Source organism: Manihot esculenta, chromosome 14, assembly GCF_001659605.2.
Source record: "Manihot esculenta cultivar AM560-2 chromosome 14, M.esculenta_v8, whole genome shotgun sequence".
Classification (NCBI taxonomy): Eukaryota; Viridiplantae; Streptophyta; class Magnoliopsida; order Malpighiales; family Euphorbiaceae; genus Manihot; species Manihot esculenta.
The window spans coordinates 10,815,217-10,839,254 of NC_035174.2; the positions used below are offsets into that span (position 1 = coordinate 10,815,217).

A 24,038-nucleotide genomic window follows, 5' to 3' on the forward strand; every position below is an offset into this window, starting at 1 on the left:
TTTGATTTTATTTGTTCCTCCCCAGTATTTCGTCTCCAGTAAGTTTTATGTTGGTGAAACTCATTTTTGTTATTGTCTTGTTGCTAGTCGACGTTGTTGGCTTATTGGAACATTAGATTGCTTTTGAAAATTTCTAATAAACTTTTGAGCGCGTTTTGATTTGGGCTAGACTTTTAGGTTATGGACGATTTTTAGCTCTGGACTAAATGATTTGGTTGGTTCATATATATATCCAATTGCCCGTTTAGACTTTTAATATAAATTTATTGCGTGATAGAAAAAAAGATGTGACTTATTAAGAAGTAATCGATATATATACTAAGCTATAAATTAATAATTAAAATTATTATTTTATAAAAAAGTGATTTATAATTTAAAATAGATGAAAAATAAAAGTAAAAATATATTTCTTAAAATGAAAAATAATGTATAGTTTTTTGAAATATACTTCTTAAACGATAATGCATTCTCTCCCCCTTTTATCTCTAAAATTCTCCTGCCATTCTCTTGAAAGAAAAACTTTTTGTTTTAGTACTAGTGGGAAAGGTTGGCCTCTTGCCAACCTATTCCCCCTTTCTTTTCCCATCCTTTCCTCTTTAATATTTAGTTCTGATATTAATTTATTTTAATAGTATCCCTATGAAGGTATTTTGAGTCTATTGATATGCTTGGAGTTTTGATGATGTTGCTATTGGAAATCTGTTTCTCCCTTGTGATGATGATGATGATATGCTTATAGTCTAGTTGGCAGTTTGATGGATAGTTTTGAGGCCTCTTCTCTTTTAGAGTTAATATTGTCGATTGATGTTATCGTGCATGTCTGGACCTGTCTAGCATGGGCTTTCCTCATGAGTTTGTTGCTTCTATTTCCTTTTTTAGTTGTTGGGATATCTGTGCCTTGGTGGTTCACAATGTGCTCAGCTCTTTCCTCTACTGGAAAATGATAATGAAGAGAACCAATAATGCTCCGAGATCCACTTAGGGCTCATGCTGGTTGGGTTAGATTTGAGGCCTCTTCGTGGACTTATTAGAGATTTAGTTATAACTTACCTTTTTTGGGCTTAGACTTTTGTACTTGTATCTTAGTTTAACGAATGCAATATACAATGGTTAAAAGTAATTAAAAAAAAAAAACCGAAACACAAAAAAGGTAATAATTCTCAAACATAATCGTCGTAAAAGACAGTTATTATGAAAAAAAAAAGAGATTAATAGTCATAAAAAAGACCAAGCATGTATGCCCAATAATTATTACTATTATAAAGAAAAGAAAAACAAAAGGGGTTAAATCCACCTACTTCAAACGCCTAAATTCCCAGCGCAAAGAGGAAGAGGACCTCACTTGTCTGGAAACATAAGCAGAGAAGAGAAGTCAGCAAATACAGATCCTCGCAATGCCAAACCGTAACCTCTCTCCACCCTCTCCTCCAACGACCACATAGGCTCCTGAACACAGATCAAAAGCCCACACAGACACTCATTTCTCTCTCTATAACACTATGTCTCTTCCCAGAACTCCGCCACACGCGACGGAGTCCACCTGGGACTGCATGCTCCCTGGCCCACCATCACGCAACAATTTTGGTTCCACCGACCTTTCCTCCTCTGGTCTCCTCGCTTTTCCATCTGGATCCTCCATTTCAGTCGTCGATTCCCGTTCTCTCCAGCTTATTTCCACGATTCCTCTCCCTCCTCCATCTCCTTCTTCTAATTCCTCCTCTTCCTTGTCCCCTTTCATTACTTCCATCCGCTGGACTCCTCTCCCCCTCCATCGTGACCTCCTCTCCACCGAGCCCTCCTCATCTCACCTCCTCCTCGCCGCCGCTGACCGCCATGGCCGCATTGCGCTCCTTGATTTTCGTCTCAAGTCTGTTATCCTGTGGCTGGACCAGGATCCTCACCCGAAATGTGGCGTCCAGGACCTTTGCTGGATCCTCTCCCGTCCCGATTCATACGTTCTTGCCTCCATCTCTGGTCCATCCTCTCTCTCCCTCTACAGCATCACTTCTCCTGTTCGATGTTTCTTCAAATACGAGGCATCGCCGGAGTTTCTCTCATGTATCCGTCGCGATCCGTTCGATTCCCGCCATTTTTGTGTGCTTGGTCTGAAAGGCTTTCTGTTATCTATTAAGGTACTTGGAGAAACAGAGGATGATATTTCCAAGAAGGAGCTTCACATTCCAACGGATTGCGTTGAATTGGCGCGGCTGGAGAGGGATGCAGCAGGTGGATCCTCTGCGCCAGCGTCGGCAGTGTACCCTCTCTACAGCGTGAAGTTCGCGTTTTCGCCGCAGTGGAGGCACATTATCTTTGTGACTTTCCCCAGAGAGTTGGTGGTGTTCGATTTGCAGTACGAGACGTCCCTTTTTAGCACGGCCTTGCCAAGAGGATGCGGTAAGTTTCTGGATGTGTTGCCGGATCCAAATAATGAGCTGCTGTATTGTGCTCACCTTGATGGAAGGCTCAGCATCTGGCGGCGTAAAGAGTAAGTGTTATCAGCACCTGAAATTGAGCTTGCTCCTTTACTTTTATAATTTGTATAATTGTATTTTAGTTTTACACATCCTTTAGTTGAAAGTTTGAGATAACAAAATGTGCATTTGAAAGTTATTTCGTAGACAAGTGTTGTAATCATGTGAAAAAGGAAGTCCATAAGCAATTATCATTTGACTACCTCGTTAACCAAAATATTAGTTGAGGCTATAACTACATCTGGGTAAGCAATGGCCATTTGAATTGAAAGTCATTTGTTGTGTCAATAATGCATATACGGCATTGCAGCAGCTTGGGATTAGTATTTGAATACACTAAGATCAAGTGAGACAAATATTATTGGAAGAGGAAGGGATAGTAGTTTGCAATTGGGGAATGTATCACATATTTTCTTGGTACTTTTCCCCTTGTGCAATTGATTTGTATAGAAAAAATTCTAGATACCTGAGGTTTGAGGTTCATTTTAGGGATGCTGGAGGGAGCCATTTTAGTCTGGCAGCTATAGAAAAGGAGGACAAACTAATTCAGGATCACAATTAAGCTCCACGGTAATTTTGAAAGAGCTGATTCCTGGGGAAGGCCGCCTGTAAGGCTTTAAGTTGATTCATTGCAAGGCCGACATGTGGCCAAGGGAATAGAGACTAAATACATGTTGTCTGAATGGCTCTTAAATATACTTTTATGCTAACTACTGGTGCTAAGTTTCATGCATAGAAGGGCTATCAGATTTGTGGAAACTTATGTCAGTTCAAGTCCACCTTTTGAGTTAATTTTTTACACAGTTATTGAAGTTAACACTGAATTTCAGTCTGACCAGTGAATTTCAATGTGTGATAATACTCACTTGGGGATATATATATACATATATACATGGTAAGTTATTTATTTTCTGCAATAAGATCACTAGTACTAAGTCTTTTAATATGATAACTTAGAGGGTGTTTGTCTTAACTTATAATCTGGTCAAACCGGCTTATAAGTTTTTAAAAATAAGTTGACTTATTTGTTTATAACATTTTTTGGACCTATAACTTCAGTTTATAGGCTAAAAAAAAGCTGGGGAGGGGGAGGACCAACTTTCATTTTAGTGCTTATAAGCACTGAATTTATAAACTAGTTTGACCAAGTAAGTTATTATACAACCCTCATTTAATTTTAAAATTTCACACATATGTTATTTAATATCCTTTTTACTAATTTTTATAGTAAATGTGTTTAAAAGCTACTTGTTACAAAATATGTCAATTTGTTTATTAGCCATATAATTATTTTAATTAAACATGTAAATACTTAAAATTTAAAATGTTTATAAGCGGGAAATAGCTTATAAGTACTAAGTGCTTATAAGCTAATTTTCATAAACCAAGTCAAACAACTTTTAAGTATGGCACCCTAAAGTAGCATGCTGAAATAAATTTCTTGGTTATTATTTTAAGCATATGGCTGAAATATATTCAAAATATAGAAAATAATGACTTCATTGAAACCAAAATTAAAGTGATTTTGTTAATAAAAATTGAAATTTAGTTGTCTTGTAGAAGTAACATTCAATGATCATGGTTGAAATTTAGCACAACTTTTTAAATATATTACATAAGCTTAAGAAGTTTGACTTTTCAGAGCTGACAATGTTGTTCATCTCATGTCCACAGACTACTGTCATTAATAACATTCTGAACTTCATATTTATTGTTTTGTCATAGTAATAACATATTAACTGAGCTTGGGATAGTTTTCCGTCCCCAGGTTTATCAGCACGCACATGAACAATATAATAATGAATACAGGTTTTATATTAATTGCTGGAACCTGTAATTAGTACTGAAAGTATCTTATTTCCAGTGGTTTTCTATGCGCATAACCTATTAAAAAAATAAGCAGAAGCTTTATGATATCATTTGATATATATCAACTACCTTTACTTCATTCATTTTATTTTATTCCGCTTTTTCTGATGTTTGGCTGTGATGATAATCATATTGCATTTTCCCCTTAATCCCCTCCTAAGAGGATGTACTTATTTACTTATGATCACAGAGGAGAGCAGGTGCATGTAATGTGTACGATGGAGGAGATGATGCCCTCAATTGGCTCATCTGTCCCTTCTCCTTCAGTTCTAGCTGTCACCATCTGCCAATCAGAGTCCACTCTCAAAAATGTTGCCAAGTTATATTCAGATGCACCTAATACTCCTTTTGCTAAGATTGATTTTGATAATCCCTTCGATTTCCACGATGATACTCTTCTTCTTTCGAAGACACATGTGATATCCATTTCTGATGATGGAAAAATATGGAACTGGCTTTTGACTGCTGAAGGGCTTGGTGACAACCAAAAGAATGTTACAGATTTGGGTATAGTTAATAATTCCCGTAAAGTGCCAGTTTTGTGGGCCAATACCAATGGCTTAGCTTCTGGTGATGGAGTTTCTTGTGAAACAAGCAAGCAACAAGAGAATGTGGGTGGCAATAGAACCCGTGCCTCATCTGTTCTCAGCCGGGGAAGCATATCCTGCAAGGTCTGTACGGAAAGATTTCTTCTTTGATATTAATTTAATTTAGTTTTATAATCTGTTGGATGAAGAGTTTAAAAATATTAATTGAACTAGCTATAATTTGTCAGGTTATGGTTCTTTCCAAAGTTGCATCTTTGTGAAACTTAGCACTTGGCTTCTTCTTTTTTTCTTTTGTTTGTGTTCAATGATCAATGACTATCATAGTGGGCTGCAGTATTCTCCATCCTTTCTGCAAAGCAGCAACTATCTTAGTGAATAGCAGTATTTTTTGTCCTCCCCACATTCTGATGTGCTAAGTTACTGATGCAGATCAGCTTAGTTGGACAGCTGCAGCTTCTTTCTTCAACAGTAACTATGCTGGCTGTACCCTCTCCTTCTATGACAGCTACTTTGGCACGTTAGTTTTATCCTGATATTTATTTGTCTGTTCAATCTCTATTTTCTTTAAATACTTAAAAGTTTGCATCAGATTTTAAGATATTTTGAAGTCTTTGATTATTGAGATTTTATATCCTGAAGGTGGAGGAAATTATCCTGCTGTAGCTGTTCCCCTGGTTGCTTTGGGAACTCAGAGTGGAACAATTGACATTGTTGATGTTTCTGCCAATGCTGTCGCTGCAAGTTTCTCTGTTCATAATGGTACAGTTAGAGGATTACGTTGGCTTGGAAATTCTAGACTTGTTTCATTTTCTTACAATCAGGTATAGACATCAGAATAAAAGTTATTGTTTGTGTAAATTTCATTATTTTTTTTGGTCTCTTTTTTCTTTTTCCATTCCTACTGTTCCTTTATGACTCAGGTGAATGAAAAAACTGGAGGCTACATTAATAGGCTTGTTGTGACCTGTCTTAGAAGTGGCCTTAACAGACCATTTCGGGTTTTACAAAAGCCAGAACGTGCACCCATCAGAGCTTTGAGGACTTCTTCATCTGGAAGGTTGTCTTGAAACCTATTTCTATTAATGCATATAAGCTTTGCTGCTTCATATAGAAATGCAAGACTTGACCTTCTAATTGATCTTCTCAATGTTTCTTTCTGTATTTCATCTTTGCATCTGTATTAAACTAATATTGTTTGATGCATCATAGTATATACTACATTGTTAGCTGACACTTGTGTCCCAAAATTTCCAGGTATCTTCTTATTTTGTTTCGTGATGCACCTGTGGAGGTTTGGGCAATGACAAAAAGTCCCATTATGGTGTGTTGGCTGAAACCTTTTCTGCTTTATTATTACTTGAGACATTTTTCCTTGGCGTATATAAATATATTAGCTTATTGTGTTGAACAAATTTATCATTTATAAAACATATTCTCTTACGATACAAGGTTGAAAATGTTGGAGAAGAACAAAGACAAAGATGTGGCAAAATGGCAATAAAAGCAATTGCCACTTTAATACTGCCATTTGGGTGTGGAACCATGTAATTATCAGTTTTTTACATATTTGATTGCTTTCTACCACAGAGAGAGGGAGAAAGGAAGGAGAGGAAAAAACAAAGGCAGAGATGTGGCCCAAAAGAAACTGCCACCTAATGCTGTCATGTGGGTGTGGAACCATTTAATTATCAGTTTTTACATATTTGATTGCTTTCTACCATGGAGAGAGAGAGAGAAAGGAGAAAGGAGGGACAAGAGTTGGAGGAATTATTTGTTTATTTTTTTTAAATTTATGAATTTTTAAAATATATTTAAATTTGTAATAAATGTATAATTTATTGCAAAAAAAAGCTGTGATGTGCATTATTTGTTAAAAGGACTTTATGTTAATGAATCTAATGAGATATTGTTTGGATTCGAATGCAAAATTTTGTATAAACTATAAAACAAAAAAGACAGCAAAAGAAAATTAAATTGGACTAATATAAAATTATTGTTGATGTAAATTTTAATATAGTTAGAACATTTTGTGTATGTTAATTTGAATTGTAAATTTTAAATGAAAATTCAATGATTAATGATTTATATTTGTATATTAAAAAATATTATCCCTTCTATTTGGGTGGCCACTGGTTGAAACCTGCAGTTCTGATTCAAGGGGATTGGAACTAGACCATAGTATTCCCAACAGTATTGTTATTGGTTTTGATTCAGTTGTATGCAGTTCTGTTTTTTTTTTCAAATTTTTTTTTTTCATTTTATTTAAAATTTTGGTTTTAGCACACAAATACACTATTTGGTTCCAATCCAGTTCAACGCCATTTTTGGTCTTGGCTTGGACCAATCCGGTTTTGGTTTCTGGTTCCAACTGGATTGTGGCGTAGTCTACTTTTCTAGTACTCCACATATCCTGGAAATATGTGCCTACTTTACTTTTTCATCTGTCCCACATTATAGGCCTCTTCCCTTTTTTTGAAATAGTAGTTTTAGTGGCTTCCTAAGATATCCCTATATAATGTGTTGAGAAAGTAAAATTTATCTTATTTTAATAAATTTAGTAACATGAATTATTTAATTTCTAATGGAGCAATTTGACTGGGAGGATATATTAGGGAAAGACTAAACAAAATTTATTGCTTTTTAGTTCTATTAACTACACTCTCTTAATCCATGTGAAATAGAAGTAACCCTATCTTTATGGGATGGAGGGATTACTGTGTATATATTATTATAAAAATTGAACTAGACTTGCACAATGTGCAATTTTTTGGATTGTGATATTTACTGGTGATCGACCTTACATACTGTGATGGAAAATAACATGGCCAAGCATGGAAAAAATTGATGCTAAACCAAGAGCTTGCTTTGAATTAATCTTTCCTTCTGTTTATATAATTTTAGTGGCATGTATAGCAGAGATTTGCTGTCCAAAACGTGTCTATATTGTAATTTTTAATGTGCCTTTTGGAAGTAATATATCTAATGTATTTATTTAAGGGGGCAAAAAGAAAATCAAAAGTTTTGCTTTGTCATGGCACAAATGTATATTTTACTTTAGTGAATGAAATAAAATGGATTCATTCCTTATTTGTAATGGGATTTGCTAATTCAAATTTAGGTCTTTTAGAATTAATGTGACATTTGATTATGTTTACCATATCTTTGAATGATGTTTCTTAGGAGATTGGTTTCTTTGAAGCTATAAATGAAGTCCACTGAAGAATTATTTTGTTTGATGAAGTCCACAAATAGGTGCTAAAATTATTGGTGTAATTGGAAATTTGACTTTATCTTTCTCTCTCTTTCTCTCTCTCTCTCTCTCTCAATTTTTATTTTTTTTTTAGCTTGTATTTTGTAAAAGCTGTGAGAGAAATTCTCAATAGACTTCTATAGAGAAGTAAATAGAATAGTTAATTTCCTTGAGAGGTTTATAGATTGCTAACCAGACTGAAGTATTTTCTACATTAGCCAATGGGCTAGTAGCCCATCTGTTGAGTGCCTACATCGGTGTGCAGGGGGTCTAGGGTTCAAGTGTTTACAAATCCCCTTCCCGTTCCCTGAAGTAGGCATAAAAAATAAAGGGAAGCAATTCTCTACATTAAATCTTTAGAACATGTTTCCCCTTTGATTTTTTGGAACTACACTTCTCTCTCTCTCTTTTTGGATTTGAACTGTTATGCTTCTTTTAGATAATTATTATGCTTTATATCTCCATGTAGCTTAGATCATTAGCTCTTCCATTCACGGTATTGGAATGGACTCTTCCAACAGTTCCACGGCCAGTTCAAAATGGTCCTTCTAGGCAATTTTCATGGTCATCCAAAGATCAGCAACCAGTAGATCCAGATTCTGCATCTGCTCCAAAAGCTGCTTCATCAGAATCTAGTGAGCATTCTTACTTTGGTCTGTTGAAGTGCTATGATGTTAGTGATTGCTTCTTTATTATTTGAATTTTATTTTGAACGTGGGAGTAGCTTTTATGTGCAGCAGCAGCAAGCTCAGATGCATCTCAGGATGACACTGCAGAAAGCTTTGCATTTGCATTAGTAAATGGTGCACTTGGTGTGTTTGAGGTTCATGGGCGGAGGATTCGAGACTTCAGGTATGATTCCTAAAGATGATGGGATCAGTCCCCGTTATGCCAAGTTATAAAAAAGTCAGATTGTCTAAAAACTGCTTTAACTTTGTGCTCTTTTGGTGTACTAGGGCTCCTTTGCATTCATGAGTCGTATACTTTGACTGTTGCTTCTGAATCTAAGCTGTCCATTTACATTTGCTTTTTGTGGAATGAACAAGTTGTGGACCAAGAATTCTTTAGGATTGCAAGGATAGATTATCTAAATAGGTGATTTTTTTGCAATTGCTTATGATAACTATTTCATGAACAGACCTTTTGCATTCCAGGGATCAAAATTCTGTCCTGTTGTTGCCTTCAAAATTAAAGAAGAAAATAAGCTGTAAAAGATAAAAGGAGTACTTCGTTCATGGAGTGTGTACAATATGGTCAAATCTAGTAGAGCTTTACCTAGTTTGTGTTTTTGTTTTTTTATTGTAACCATCACATGATTCATCTTATGTGTTTTCACACTTCACACCCAACTTTTATGAGGGTTCTAGATATGTGATTGAAGCCATATAATTGTCGGGTATCTTTATTATATACATCGCATCAACTATTTGAAGAATGAAAAAGAGCTACAGAAAATGGCCATTGATGGAAGTGATTGTGTTATTGATTTTTCTCTTATATGAAGTTTAATATCTAAAGCTTTCAATGGCGTCCAGTTGGATGGCTTTTAGCTAGAGATTTGGGTTTGGATCACTGAAAACAAAACTGTAACCCAAAATTTTCAACTAGTTTCTCCTTATTGGTGAACTCTTTTTTTTATTTATTTAAAAAATAAAATTGGTACTTTACATTTTTATTTTGTAAATAGTTTGTTTCTCATATTTATTATTGATGCGGTCGAAAGTAAAGTTGTAATGTGATTAACTAAACCTGCAAGAACAAGAAAGAGAATGTGAGAGGTGATGGGTGCCCGCGATAGCTACCTCCGACGCTCAAGTCAGTAAATTGGAGAATATGATGCATATAGAATTTTAGAGTAGCTGTGCAAGAGAATTGCCTCTCTATCTTTGTGATCCTTAGCTTTTATATTGGGGTTAATTATAGCATTTCTTGAAAATCCGACAATGATGTGGCCGGATTGTTAGTAAGGGATTTTGCCGGCTAATTGGTCGGGGATCACGTGATTGCAAGCATAAAGGACTGGCTAATTGGTCAGGGATCCCGTGATTGCAAGTGTAAAGGAGACTTGATGGATTGTAGTTGTTTAACGGTAACTTCCTTATGGAGCTTTGTCTTGTAGCTGAGAGGGCGAGTCCTGACGAACTGAACTGACCTGAGGCCAATTTGAAGTGCTCGAGTCTCGGACCTTTCTTTTTATTGGTGGGACCGCGTATTGGTTTATCAGATCCTTGCCATGTGATCCCATTTTATGACAGCACATTGTCTACTTTGGGCGATTGTTGTGTAATTTCAGAGTTTCCCTTGTTCTTCGATTCTTTAGATTCGAAGATGACAGTTGTCTTCATGATCTGGGGCACGTGGCTTGTTTATGTTAGCTTTTTATACTCGCATCGCTTTGCCTTCTCTAGTGGTCTGTTCGCGAAATGTGCTATGGTCCTAGAGTATAAAACATACTAATCGTGCAACCTTAGTTTAATCTGTCGAACCAAGTCAACCTCTATTCGAGCTGAACACACGATGTCTTTGCTTTCTTCTTACTTACCCTGCTGACTAGCCAGATAGCCAAATCCAATATCTTATCTGGCAAAAAGTGATCTGATTGATACAGTAATGCCTTGACGAATTTTTGAGCTTTCTCTAGCCCCAACCAGACCTGGGGACCTTTCGAGCATTTTCTAGCCCTTGCTAGTTTCTTGGTATTTTTCAACTCTAACAGGCTTCCAAGTATTTTTCAGCCTTGGCGAGCTTCTGAGCATTCTCTAGCCCTTGTGAGCTCTTTGGTCTTTTTCAGTCCTGACAAGCTTCTGAGCATTCTCTAGCCCGTGTGAGCTCCTTGACCTTTTTCAGCTCAGACGGGCTTTTGGTCGACCTGGTGTATTCCCGCTTGAGCATGAAATGCCTTAGAAACATCTTGTGAAGCGGAGCTAACATCCGATCGGTCAGTCTGGTGTAACATGTCTTATGGCCTGGCATGAGATGCCTTGATTAGTGGATCCAACGCCTGGTCTTTTGGCCTAACGGATTCCCGAATTATGGCTTTATTTTAGTGGGACTAACACCCGTTCTTTTGGTCTGACGGATTTTTGACTTATGGCCTTAGTTTAGTGGGACTAACACTTAGTCTTCTAGCGGGTTTTCGCCTTGAAACTTTTGTTTAGCGGGTCCAAACCTCGAATGGCCGGACGATTGCCTTATGGCCTTTTATGAGCTCAGATGACCTTTTATGAATTTGTTTATGCTTCCATGGTCCAATGCCCAGATTATGGCTTGACTGAAGTTGCCTTTTGGCCTGGTATAAGATGTCTTGTTATGCGAGACCAACGTTCGGATGGTCTTGTAGCCTTTTAGTGGGGCTAACATCCGGATGGCCTGGTGGAACTCGCCTTGTGGTTTTTTTCTTGTCTCCACGCTTTCATCCATCCAATATTTCTGATTTTCCTATAAAAAAAGAAATTTGAAAAAGGCATCCTAGTTTTATAACATTTCTATAAATCACACATTTCTTTTAAGGAAAAAACCAATTTCAACACTCGGAATTTGATTCAGGAGTCGAACATCTGTGATACTCTTCTTATTGCCACCTCTACTCAGTCCTCCTATAATTTCATGAATAACCCCACAGGTTCACTATTAGGGGTGGGTTCGGGAATTATTACCTCGAGCTCGGGCCTTCTATGTTTTCTGCTTTTTTTTATGAACTTCCAAAGTGTGTCGTTTCTTATTAACCTCTCGATCTTTATCTTTCAGCTGTGGACACTGAGTGCCTACATTATATGTCCGTGGTATTCATGAAAACGATAGTACTTGATCTTATCTCACCTTCTTGCTTTCCTAGGATTGAGATTAGGAGGACATTTAACTTCCTTGTTATTTTTCCTGATCCACACCAAAATATGTGTCCGTGAGTCATTCAATAGGGTATAATATTCTTATACTTACCTCTGTCATTCTTTCCTCGGGAGACTGAGTAACTTTTGCAGTCTCTCTCTTGCTTTTGGCCATGCTTTTTGCTCGTCCTTTTATCCTCTTCTCGTCCGTTCCAGCACCTTCAAATAGCTCGTACCAATTTTCGGCCAGTGTCTTTTAGAACATTGTCTGATGGCTCCTGGACTGCATCTAGATTGCCTCTATCTCAGTCCTTGAGGTATATACATATACTTTTTCCCTAAATTATGCCTCTTTTTGAGCTTTATATTGTTCAAAAATAATCTATAACCCTTTGACGTATTAGAGTATTTGCTCAATACTCAGATTGTTGGGATCTGCTTCGTTAATCATTGGGGCGTGTTTTGTCCACTTTCAAGGGTGGAAGAAATAAAATAGCCCCTTCGTTGGTAGCAATCTTAGCAGCCGCTTATGAATGACTGGCCATTTTGAGAGAGAAGTGAGAGATTTGGCCACTTTAACTCTTTAAGTCATTTAACTGGAGAATAGCGCGAATATAGAATTTGAGAGTAGTTTTGCAAGAGAATTGCCTCCCTTTGTTTCTGTGATTCTTATCTTTTATACTATAAGAAGGTGGGGGTTAATTATAGCATTATTGAAAATCCGGCAATGATGTGGCCAAATCGTTTATCTCACCAGCTAATTGGTCGGGGATCCCGTGATTGCTGGCGTGGAGGGGACCTGTTGGATTGTGTTGGATTGTAGCTCTGCAACGGTAACTTTTTTATAGAACCTTGTCCTGTAATTGAGAGGGCGAGTCCCGACGAACTGAACTGACCTGAAGTGTCCGGGTTTCGATTCCCGGGCATCGTAGTCGTTCGGGCCTTTCTTTCAACAGGTGGGATCACAATTGGTTTATCAGATCATTGCTACGTGGTTCTGTCTAATGTGGTCCTGTCTAATGGTGACAACTCACTGCCTACTTTAGGCGATTATTGTGTAACATCAATTATGTTAAGGGAGATATACTATTCATATATCAACAAAAAAATTGTAATAAGTAAAAAGAGGGCTACTTGATAAAAACTTGAGCAAGAATTCTACACTAAGAATAAATATAGATGTGGAAGTGCATGCTTTATGAATTGACAAAGATAATTTCAAAATACTGAGAGTTATCTTCATAAAATTGTTCATTAATAAATCAAAGAAAAAAAATGTGTTGTGCACATATAATTGAGATTACCTCTCTTTTTACTCATTTTTGTTGTTATTATAGTTAATATATGATATCCTTCTGGTTATAATAACTCAAACGTATAACATGTTTCACTACATAATGTTGGTTAATTGCTTTTAAGTAATTAACGTTAATTCAAGAAATTTAACGAGCTTTCAAATAACTTCCAAAGCAAAAATTTACAAGAAGACCATTAGATTTGGCCCATCAAAACTGTTGGCCCTCGTGCTTTATAGAAGTAAACACTTGTGTTCTTCAATGCTAAAATTGAGCTTGTTGTGAGTTCAAACTGATGTAGGTTTCTAAAACATGTCATTTTATGTTGTAAAATGCTAAAATTGAAATTTAACAAGGTTTAATGACAAAAAGAAAATTCTAAGTTTTAGTCAAGTTTGCAATTGTGCTCCATCGTGCTAAATTGGTTTATCATACAATTTGAAAAATAGCCATATTTGAAATGATAATGCTAGAACTGTCAAATTGCTAACTTCATTTTTATTTCATTAAAAAAAACTTCTTACGTTAGTATTTGATGCTGTATATTTGAGTGGGCCTGTTAAGACAATGATTAAGACTTAAAAGTATTTTAAAAGTAAAAAAGAAAATAGAAATTTTCATTGCATTGTCTCCCGGTACACATCCCTCATTATCCTTAAATATGCTTATATGACATTTTTTATGAACAGAATATATGCTATTGCAACAATTTAGGAGGCAAGGCACATGCCCTTGTTTGTGTATTAATTGTCAACTGAAAAAAATTAAGAGAATTGGTTATAATTGCAAATTTCAGCTAAGTTTGGAATCTTTTAAACCTTTTTATAAAACCAGAGGCCAATTAAATATTCAGAAAAATAGGAGCAAAGTGTGAAAATTTCAAATTTCAGTTTATGGCTATGTAAAAACTTAATTATTTCAGTTTATCCATGACCAAACCCTGAAATATGATTATGACCTACTCCTTCCATCCCATAATTTTTATCCATCTTTCTAATTTTAGTTGTCTCAAAATATTGTCCACTTTCTTTTTTAACGTTATGATTAACATATATAAATGGACTATTATAAACCTATTTAATTTTATATTTTTTTCAACATAATCCATCATTAATTGTTTACTTGTTCCAAATGAGAACCCAAACTATCTTTAGCATTTAATTCAAACTATAGGTTATTAATAAAGATTTTATTGTTTCTATAGAACTTAATATCCTCATTTTATATTAAATATGGGTATAATTAGAAAATTAATAAAAAAAATTTGTCATTTAACTACAATAACTATAATTTCTTAATCTATGTGAAAAAGTAAAATAGATAAAACTTAGACCGATGAAGTATTTTTCAGATGGATTAAGGTTGTTCTTTCTACTAAAGCTTCAATTTTTTTGCCTTTGGAACTTGAATCTCTTATTCTCTTTGGTCTTCCCATATACTTAAAGGTTTCTAAACTGGAAGTAACTCTTTTCTTGTCCACAATCATTATCTCAAATGTGTTCTCATCTCTATCATATGTGCTACTTGAATTTATACTGATATCTTGCTCCCTTCATCTCATATAACATTTTCCTCTCTTCTTTGTACTTCTATAGACCAAAATGGCCCTCTTCTTCATTTGTTTCATCTGATGGATTGATCACAGCCATGGCCTACCGCTTGCCTCATGTTGTATGTTTCTGTTATCTTAATAATTTCATTTTATTGGTCATCTGGATCAGAGATTTGATTATCCAAAATTCTATCATTGTAGGCAGTGACTTTACTACTTTTCAGGTTATGGGAGACAGGTCAGGGAACATACGATGGTGGGATGTGACAACTGGGTATTCTTCATCATTTAATACTCATAGGGAAGGAATCCGGAGAATCAAATTCTCACCCATAGTCCCAGGAGACCGTAGCCGAGGACGTATTGCAGTGCTTTTTTATGATAATACTTTTTCTGTATTTGATCTCGTAAGTATGAAAAATGGCATTCAGCAATCTTGCTGCTTTATGCATTGTGAATGCTAATATTTTTATGCTACGTATTATATGAATGAATTTCACGCTAATATTTGATAGTTGGTGACCTACTCAGAATTTGAGGTTCCCCTATCTCTCCGTCCATTTCTTTCTTTATTCTGACAGTAGGACAGGGTGGAATTGATGGGAGATTTTGAGAAATAGTGGAGGATCCATGAGGCACTTTGCACTTTGTTAAAATCCGGCTAGCATTTGCTATATACATTCGCTTGAATAATGTGTGCTGTTATTATCTACTAAACAGTCGGGTGCATTTGCACCTTTTAGGTGAGTTCCTTACTTAATCTTGAGAGTCTTGTATGTTTTCAAATTGCAGGATTCACAGGATCCATTAGCCAATTCTGTTTTGCAACCTCAATTTCCTGGAACCCTTGTATTGGAACTTGATTGGTTGCCTTTGCGGACTGACAAAAATGACCCTCCGGTATTATGCATTGCTGGAGCTGATAGCAGCTTCCGCCTTGTGGAGGTTAACATGTAAGTATCACTTTGGATAGATGGTATATTCTATTTATGCTGTTCTTTACTGCTGTTTAGAGGAGAATGTAAGGGGGTATTATGAATAATTTTATCCAAGCATCTCTGATATGGTGGTGGTATTGGATGCCATTATAGTGTTGGAACTGATAGCAGCTTGAGTAATTTCATTCAGGCATGTGTCACTTTAGATGTGTGGATCCTTCCTTTTATGATATTATTGCCCTTATATGGGAGAATGATAAGTGCCTTAGTGGTGCTGTAGTGTGGCTTTTGCATTTGATAGAAAAATATCAAATGAATGGAATAGTTTTCAGTTGTTGAAAAACATTATTCTTTTTTTAGTTTCCTAGAATTTTAATAATATGTTTTTGGCCACAAATAAAGATATAGAAACTGAAGCTGATAAGTAGAAATCAATTTATTCATCAACAAAGTTCATACTTCAACTCCATTTTCATATTGTGGTTTCTCTTTTTGGAAATTGTGCAAACCTAGGTTGACAATATCAGTTCAACATAACAGAAAATTTCTCTTATCGGTATCACACATCACAGACAGAAATTTAGTATTGAATCTGTATTTGGTCCATTTTAATTTAATGATGTGGTCAGAATTTGCTAAGTGGGAGTGGTAGAATTATGCACATTATAGAACATTTTTGTATTTTCTTTGACTGTACAATTTGTTTCTTAATGCAAATATTTCACACCATTAGATGGGAGTGTAAAATCCACCTAAAGATTTTTTCATATGTACCATCATAAGAATGCTAAATTAGCTTACTGGTATGTCTTGGTAAATCATGGGTTGATGAGTGGCAGAATGTTGAATGTTATCTTTGGTGTTTTAATGGCCATGCTATTCTGTTCATGCAGAAATGACAAAAGGTCTGGCTATGGATTGCAACCCCGTGCTATTAAAGAAAGATTCAGGCCAATGCCAATATGCTCTCCGATACTTTTCCCTACACCACATGCCCTGGTAACTTTATCCTGCTCTTTTATTATTTTTTGATTCAGAATACTTGTCCAACATGCTACCGATTCCTGTGCAAGTTGGCTCACCTCACATTTTATCAGCATTTTTTTTTATGTCTTCTGGGAAAATGCTGGTTTGACTATGCGAAATGTATTAACATAATAGGGAGGGATTTTCTTTCTGGAAATTGACAAAAGGGGGTTTGATTCTCCCTTCTCAATTGAAAGAGTAGAGAAAATCTATTTAAGGCATATCTACTCTGGAGTTTCTTCTACTCTGTTGTTTTTGAGGTGATGATGGTGACATAGTGTCTAAGAAATGGGCATATCTACTTTCTAAAATATTAAAGTAAAGTTTCCATATAGAAGGGATTCCTTTCCTGATAACATATTGCTGCTGTTCCTTTGCTACAGGCTTTGCGGATGATATTGCAATTGGGTGTCAAGCCCTCTTGGTTTAACACTTGTGGAACAGCTATTGATAAGAGGCCTCATTCCATTCCTGGAACTGCTTCACCTGCAGCAGATCTACGTAGTTTCATGATTGATTTACCTCCCATTGGTGACTCTGTAGTCCCAGAAATGCTCCTTAAAGTATTAGAGCCCTATCGAAAAGAAGGTGGGTTTCTATTATGTGGCATTGCAGAAAGGCTCTTCCATGTGTTTATTTGATTAAGGTCTTGTATTACGTGTTCTGAGAGTTTCCTATTCTTCAAGGCTGCATGCTTGATGATGAGAGAGCAAGATTATATGCTACCATAGTCAACAAAGGTTGTGCTGTGAGGTTTGCCTTTGCAGCTGCTGTTTTTGGTGAAACCTCAGAAGCACTTTTCTGGTTGCAGTTGCCTCATGCTCTAAAACATTTGATGAATAAGTTGGTAAATAAGTCTCCACAGAAAGTACCTGTCTCAGCTTCAATGCCAGAGATTGATGACACGGCTATGCTGAACAGAATTGCATCAAAGGGGAAATTAGTAAATGGTACTGAGAAGAGGGATTTATTGGTAAGTCACCTTACATATTATTTATCTTTCAATTACATTCTTAATCCTCTTTGTTCCTCTTACCTCTTGTTTTTCTTGCCTCTCCTTATTCCCTCGTGGGTAAGATGTGTAAATATGTCTTATTTGTAGTCTGAGATATTTGTGTAACAGAGCAATGGTCAACTTAGATTCATGGCATTCCAGCAAGAAGAGTTATGGGAGAGTGCTAGTGAGCGAATTCCTTGGCATGAGAAACTAGAGGGAGAAGTGGCTATTCAAAACCATGTGCATGAGTGAGTCTTTTATTTAACTTTTTGCATGCATTGGTTGTTGTTTTGTGCTAGTCAATTACTACCATTTGAATGCATAAGTTGGGAGCAATTTGTTCTATCTGAGGCCTGAGCCTTGAGAAGTTTGTAAATTGATTATTATTTTGTTGTATTCCTGATTATCATTGAGGTATTGGTTACTAGTCATAAATTTACTGGTTGTAGATGATGCTGTCTTATCAGGAGAAAAAATCATGATTTCAATATTGGTTACCTTTGGAAAATCTTATCATGTCCAATAGGGTGTGCTTGAGCATCATAAATAGCGTACTTTGTGATTATGTAAACCTCTAGTCTTAAGCCATGTGTTGTTCTTATGTTTAATTATTTGAAATAATAAAAAATACAAATAATTTAATATTTTCTATGGGACTATCTTCATACAAAGTTAATATCTTATGTTGTCCTTAAGTAGGGGGGATAACTTTGTTCAGTAGGCATCAAGGGATCTTTAAATAGTTTCTAATAAATTGCTTCCATGCATATGTTTCTTTTCAACTCAACTATTTTTCAATCGCGATCTAGTTGCAGTCAGCTATCTGTATCTTTTTTCTTCTACTCCGTTTAGAGTTGCACCTATAGCTGCCAAAAACTTTCTCATTACTTTGTCCTCACCATTCTAGGAGTATTCCACATTGTCTTTCACCTGCAACTTTAATATGCTTGACTTTTTCAGCGGGTGTCAGGTGTACCTTTAACCTTGTTGTGAATGCACTATTGCTTTCTGGTTCTTCCTTTCATGTTGTTTTTGCAATTGAAAAATGCTTGGAAGCACACTGCTGTAATAGTTGATAAAAACTGGTACGTGTAATATGAGGAATTCATGATATGTGCAAGCATAAACTATGATAATAGTTCTCTGGCAATAGTTATTTGATTTTAAATCTATGAATTTAAGTTTTTCTCATGGAAATTTCATGTGCGCAATTTTTACATAAGTGTGATATTGAACATAACTGTTAAGTCTCACATAACATGAGCTTGATATTGGGAAAAATGCCTCATGTATACTTGGATTATCCTTCTCCCGCTAAGTGCCTTTTAGGGTAGATTTGGCTCGGTCCATTTTATATACAGTAACGTCTTAAGGAGATGTAACTGCTCTGTGTTCATCAGTTGTTGAAGGAAAAGTCAATCACAGCTATGCTTAGGAAGGAATAAAATGGCAAGGTTTGCTATTGTCTTTGAAAAATATTAGGTTGATATTTCAGACATGTGGCATGGAGTTCTGGTCCTATACCGTTCACAAAATTATTTTAATGCCATTTCATATCATTTTTTCTGCCTGCTATGTAATTACACTTCTGTAATTTGCGTGCCCTCACCATATTTCTCTTTTTGGCATTAACTTATATAATCATATGTTATTTTCATGAATAAACAGGCTTGTAACAGTTGGGAATTTGGAAGCAGCAGTTAGTTTGTTGCTTTCCACCTCTCCAGATAGTTCTTATTTCTATTCAAATGCTCTACGTGCAGTTGCTCTTTCTTCTGCTGTGTCAAGATCTCTTCATGAGCTTGCAGTTAAGGTGGGGATTAAGAAACTGCTTATTTTCAACATCAGATGTAAATTGTGATCGAAATACAATATTTATGCTTCTCCTGATTATTGACTATCATGTGATCGTCAAGGTTGTTGCAGCTAACATGGTCAGGACTGACAGATCATTGTCTGGCACTCATCTTCTTTGTGCTGTTGGAAGGCATCAAGAAGCCTGTTCTCAGGTTAGGTTCTGTACCAATTCTTTTTATTTGTGTATTCAATATCTCAGGGTGTAGTTATAAAATTGCAGTCTGTTCAAATTCAGATGCATTTTAGTGTTCAGCATTCAGTACCACTGTGGTTCAATCCCAATTCTTAAAATTTTGTGGAAATCAATTGAAATTTTATGTTTTGTGTGTTTGGTTTGAATATGAATTAAAATTCAATTCCTAAAATTGGTTATAATTAATATCAATTCCTTTCAAATTTGATGGAATTTGAAATGAATTCCACAAAACTTGCATAACAAAGTTTTTGGACTAAAGTGCTCTCATCAAACAATTTTCTCTCAATCATCCATTAGTTTTCTATTTATTACTATTAATATGTTTAGACAACTATATAGAATATTTTTTCCCCTTTGTGGTATCTAGGCTCATTATACTCTTTAGTAATAACACATTGTTTTGTTACATAAATCTTCAAGACATGTAAATATAAAGTTTTTGATAGAGTAGAAATTAAATTTTTTATTTTACTCCTGACGGTGATTTAGGAAATAAAAGCCAATGATTTTCACGTATGAAATTATACCAAACAAGAGTTTTGCAGAATGCGAACTCTACATTTTAATTTGTGTCATACCAGACAATAGAATTCATTTCAAATGAATTCTATTCAGAATTCAATTCAATTGAATTCTGCATAATTTTATAGAGTAGAATTGAACCAAACACTATATTATACATGTAATACTTGTCCACTTCTCTGTTGCGTGTTATTTTTTATTTGCTTCATACCCAAAGCCTTATCCTGCTCCATACCAAGTTTATTCACCCATAGGAAAGAGAATGACTCACAACTTCTTGCAGAATACAATCATGAACTTCTGTGATTAGTGCATATCATTGTTAAAAATTGCAGGTTAGATCTCCATCACACTGAGCTCCATTTGGTTGCTTTTTTTGGGTTTTTGTCCTTTTTGCTGTATCAATAACAGATTCTCCAAAGTTTGTGGTTGGACTTGTAATTCATTGAAAGTCCCAATAAGTTAGTTACAAATATTCCAAGTTATTGACAAGGCAAAAATTAGATGGCCATTAGTATCATGGCTATGAAAATGTAATACATCAGAAGATAGTCTTCCTGTACTCTGTATATGCCAAAATATTGGTCTTTCCCCGCCGCGGCTGGGGGGGGGGGGGGTGGTGCACACTAATAGAGAATGTGAATGTCAAGTGGCCTCTAAAGGTTTATTCATGTCTCCTTTGTCCACATGATCTTGCTGAATGTGCCTTGAGTAGGGCAATGGGAAATTCTTTTTCCAGTATTCTATCAAGCTCAGAATTGCTACATAACACTAATTTTTCATCGGCTCATAACACAATCACTTCTGCAGCTGCAAGATGCTGGATGCTGGACAGATGCTGCAACTTTAGCTGCTACACACTTGAGGGGATCTGATTATGCAAGGTTCTGATATTTTTTATTTTTTATTTTTATTGTATAAAATTCCTTGAAGGTAGCCCTAAAACTGCTGATGCATCTTTCCTCACAAAAAAAAAATGCTGATGCATCTCAGAAGATTCTGATCATTTTCATCAGCTTCATTTGGTGTTGCCATTTCTCTATGTGCCGGCTTCTATATGTGTGATTTCAGTTATTATCGCATCAAAACTCCTCTGAGTCCTTGACTGTGGATTGTTGGGTGGTTTTTGCTCTGGTTTAACTTTTTTTTCTAATAATAGTTTGCCATTTAATTCTGTTGGAAAGCCTGTTGGAGTTGATGAGATTTATGCAGCAAAAAAATCCTGTTGGTATGATGTGTTTAGTGAAGATTAGATAAAATAAAAAGATATTTGTATAAAAATGAGAACATGCCTAAGCATCAGCACGTGTTGACTAAAAGGTCATCTTTCTCTATAAAAGAGAAGTGGTTTGTTGATGTGAATGAGTTAAAAGAAAGAGTGCAGATAGAGTGAACAGAGTGCTGGAAACGTGAGACCTGGAAAGAAAAGAAACAAATGTATTTGTGTATTTGTGTATTTGTGTTTCTCACTGTTTTATAAATGAAATTTAAGTTTTTTACTTGTTTCCTCTCCATCTTCTCTTCTTTTCTCACATTAATCTCATGTTTTGAGATGTGTTTATTAAAGTCAAGAATTCAGCCTCTCTCTTTCTTTGTTTTGCTATTAAGAATGTTGATCTTAGTTTTGTTCCATTTTTAGAATTTTGTTTTTTAATTAGAATTCTACTTTTCCATTCTAAATCCAGCTGTGTTATCAGGGTTTCCATAGCTTTCTGTTCTGTTGGTACCAGAGCCCAATAATATTTGAGGTCCCTATTTCAAAGCTTTTGTGGCGTTTTTTGAAGTGAAACGTGTTTTTTACAAAACCTGATCTTTTTCCTCCATTTCATTTACTTACTAACTTGAAAAGTTATGAAATGTTGGGTTTTTATTTCTTTATTTGGGGGGATTTCTGAAATTTGTGAAGGGACCAATATGTCTATAAACTGTAAAACACTTGTTGAAAGAGACAATCATGTCTTTAAACTGATGTTTCAAACCAAAATGTCTCTGAACTGCTGAAAAAAAAATTTGTTACCAATATGTCTCTATACTGCTGGAAAAAAAAAAATTGTTGAATGGACCACCAGGCACCATGTCCTTAAACTGCTGAGAGAAAACTTGTTGAAGGAATTGACTTGTTCATAAACTTTTAACAAAAGAAACTTGCTTCATCAAGTTGTGTTGGAGTTGATAAGATTTGTGCAAAAAAAAATCTCCTTGATTTGAATTTTCTTGGTAAAGGTTAGATAAAAGAAAAGATATTTGTACGAAAAGAAAAGATCTTTCTCTATAAAGAGAAGTGGTTTGCTGCTGTAAACGAGTGAAGACAGATAGTGCAGAAAAGTGAGAGTTGAAAAAAAAAAGGGAAAAGGAAAAAGATGTATTTTTTCTCACTTTTGTATATGAAATTTAAGTTGTTTCCTCTCCATCTTCTCTTCTTTTGTTAGTCAATTTTATGTTTTGAGTTGTGTTTATTAAAGTAAAAATCCAGTCTTTAGAATCTTGTGTTCTAATTTTATTATTCTACTTTTTCATTCTAAATCCAGCTGTGGTATCAGAGTTTGTTCTATTTTGATTTCAACAAAGACATGCTCGGCATTAAATTCATTACTTTTTTTTTCTACCTTTATACATCTTGATTACCCTTCTCTACTTTACCTTTAACCAAATATGTTAGTTTAATAATGTATCATTACTGCCAAGAAAAGTTGAAGTACTCTCGGCTTATTCACAATTTGTGGTTCTGCAGGGTCTTGCAAAGATGGGCTGACCATGTTCTTCGTGCTGAATGCAACATCTGGAGGTACTTCTATTTCGATTTAAGCATTATATACGTGATGCTCAAATGTTCTTTTCCCTAATCTAAAATGGACCAATGCAGGGCTCTAATTTTGTTTGTTGCGGCTGGTGCATTGCAAGAGGCCCTTGCGGCGTTGCGTGAAGCACAACAACCTGATAGTGCTGCCATGTTTATACTTGCTTGCCGTGAAATTCATGAAGAAATTATTACTAATTTAAGCAATTCAGACGATGACCCAGGTTCTTCAGTCAATAATCTAACTAACTTACCTGGGTTGGACCCAGAGAATGAAGATGTCATTGCAGTTGGTGAATGTTTTGGGCAGTACCAAAGAAAACTGGTGCATCTGTGCATGGACTCACAGCCATTTTCTGATTAATCGACCAAGCATGTTGGGAAACTTTTGGCAGTTTCGTTTCTTGAATCGTTTAGTGATGAATATTTCAACAGAAGGAAGAGCATAGCCAGTCAACTGACTGGGTTGAGATTATAACACCAAACGCCAGATTCAATTGTCAAAGTTGGCTCCGTATCCAGGTTGAAGTTTGGTGAGGGACAACTAGAGAGAGATATGAAAGCATTGTTCTGCTCAGTTCTCATCACAGAATGTCTTGTGACAAAGTTGTTGACTTCTTGTTGTAGCTACTGTTCGGTCCAAGGTTGATAATGTTGTAAACATGTCAATCCATTTGCTCCAACTCGGAAAAAAAATTATAAAAAAAAGGGTAAGATTTTTGAAGTGTTACATAAGGACACCATCAACTCATTTTTTTATTTAATTTTTTTCATAAGAAACTGTTGTTTTGTATATGAGAAAACAAAAATTACGGATGTTCTTGCTTTTCAAGCAAAATTCTGTGGCATTTTTTTACAGAATTATTTTGTATACAGTGCTCTAATTGTTTATT

The 24,038-nt window shown here is 35.5% G+C and overlaps 1 protein-coding gene across 3 annotated transcripts; it reads left to right on the forward strand.

The window, feature by feature from the left end:
• Nucleotides 1-1,281: 1,281 nt before the first annotated feature.
• Nucleotides 1,282-24,038, forward strand: LOC110630751 (WD repeat-containing protein 11). Of its 3 annotated transcripts, none has more exons than XM_021778316.2 (20): nucleotides 1,283-2,485; nucleotides 4,531-5,011; nucleotides 5,318-5,405; nucleotides 5,528-5,709; nucleotides 5,809-5,945; nucleotides 6,143-6,209; nucleotides 8,608-8,773; nucleotides 8,879-8,990; nucleotides 14,856-14,931; nucleotides 15,037-15,219; nucleotides 15,605-15,765; nucleotides 16,644-16,749; nucleotides 17,160-17,364; nucleotides 17,463-17,749; nucleotides 17,900-18,021; nucleotides 19,442-19,586; nucleotides 19,690-19,782; nucleotides 21,159-21,232; nucleotides 23,080-23,133; nucleotides 23,212-24,038. In XM_021778316.2, the coding sequence occupies exons 1-20, from the start codon at nucleotides 1,500-1,502 to the stop codon at nucleotides 23,507-23,509; spliced, it is 4,023 nt and encodes a 1,340-aa protein (XP_021634008.1). In that variant the 5' UTR covers nucleotides 1,283-1,499; the 3' UTR covers nucleotides 23,510-24,038. The 3 variants fall into 3 exon arrangements, with proteins under 3 accessions (XP_021634010.1, XP_021634008.1, XP_021634007.1); XM_021778315.2 differs by having other exon boundaries at nucleotides 1,284-2,485; nucleotides 8,876-8,990; XM_021778318.2 differs by lacking the exons at nucleotides 19,442-19,586; nucleotides 19,690-19,782; nucleotides 21,159-21,232; nucleotides 23,080-23,133; nucleotides 23,212-24,038 and having other exon boundaries at nucleotides 1,282-2,485; nucleotides 8,876-8,990; nucleotides 17,879-18,013.

Excerpts from the sequence above, each read along its gene's own strand:
- LOC110630751 (XM_021778315.2), top strand. The coding sequence starts at position 1,500 with ATGTCTCTTCCCAGAACTCCGCCACACGCGACGGAGTCCACCTGGGAC. Across the intron at positions 14,932-15,036 it reads CCTACCGCTTGCCTCATGTT|GTTATGGGAGACAGGTCAGG; the intron begins GTATGTTTCTGT and ends ACTACTTTTCAG. Across the intron at positions 17,365-17,462 it reads AGAGCCCTATCGAAAAGAAG|GCTGCATGCTTGATGATGAG; the intron begins GTGGGTTTCTAT and ends CTATTCTTCAAG.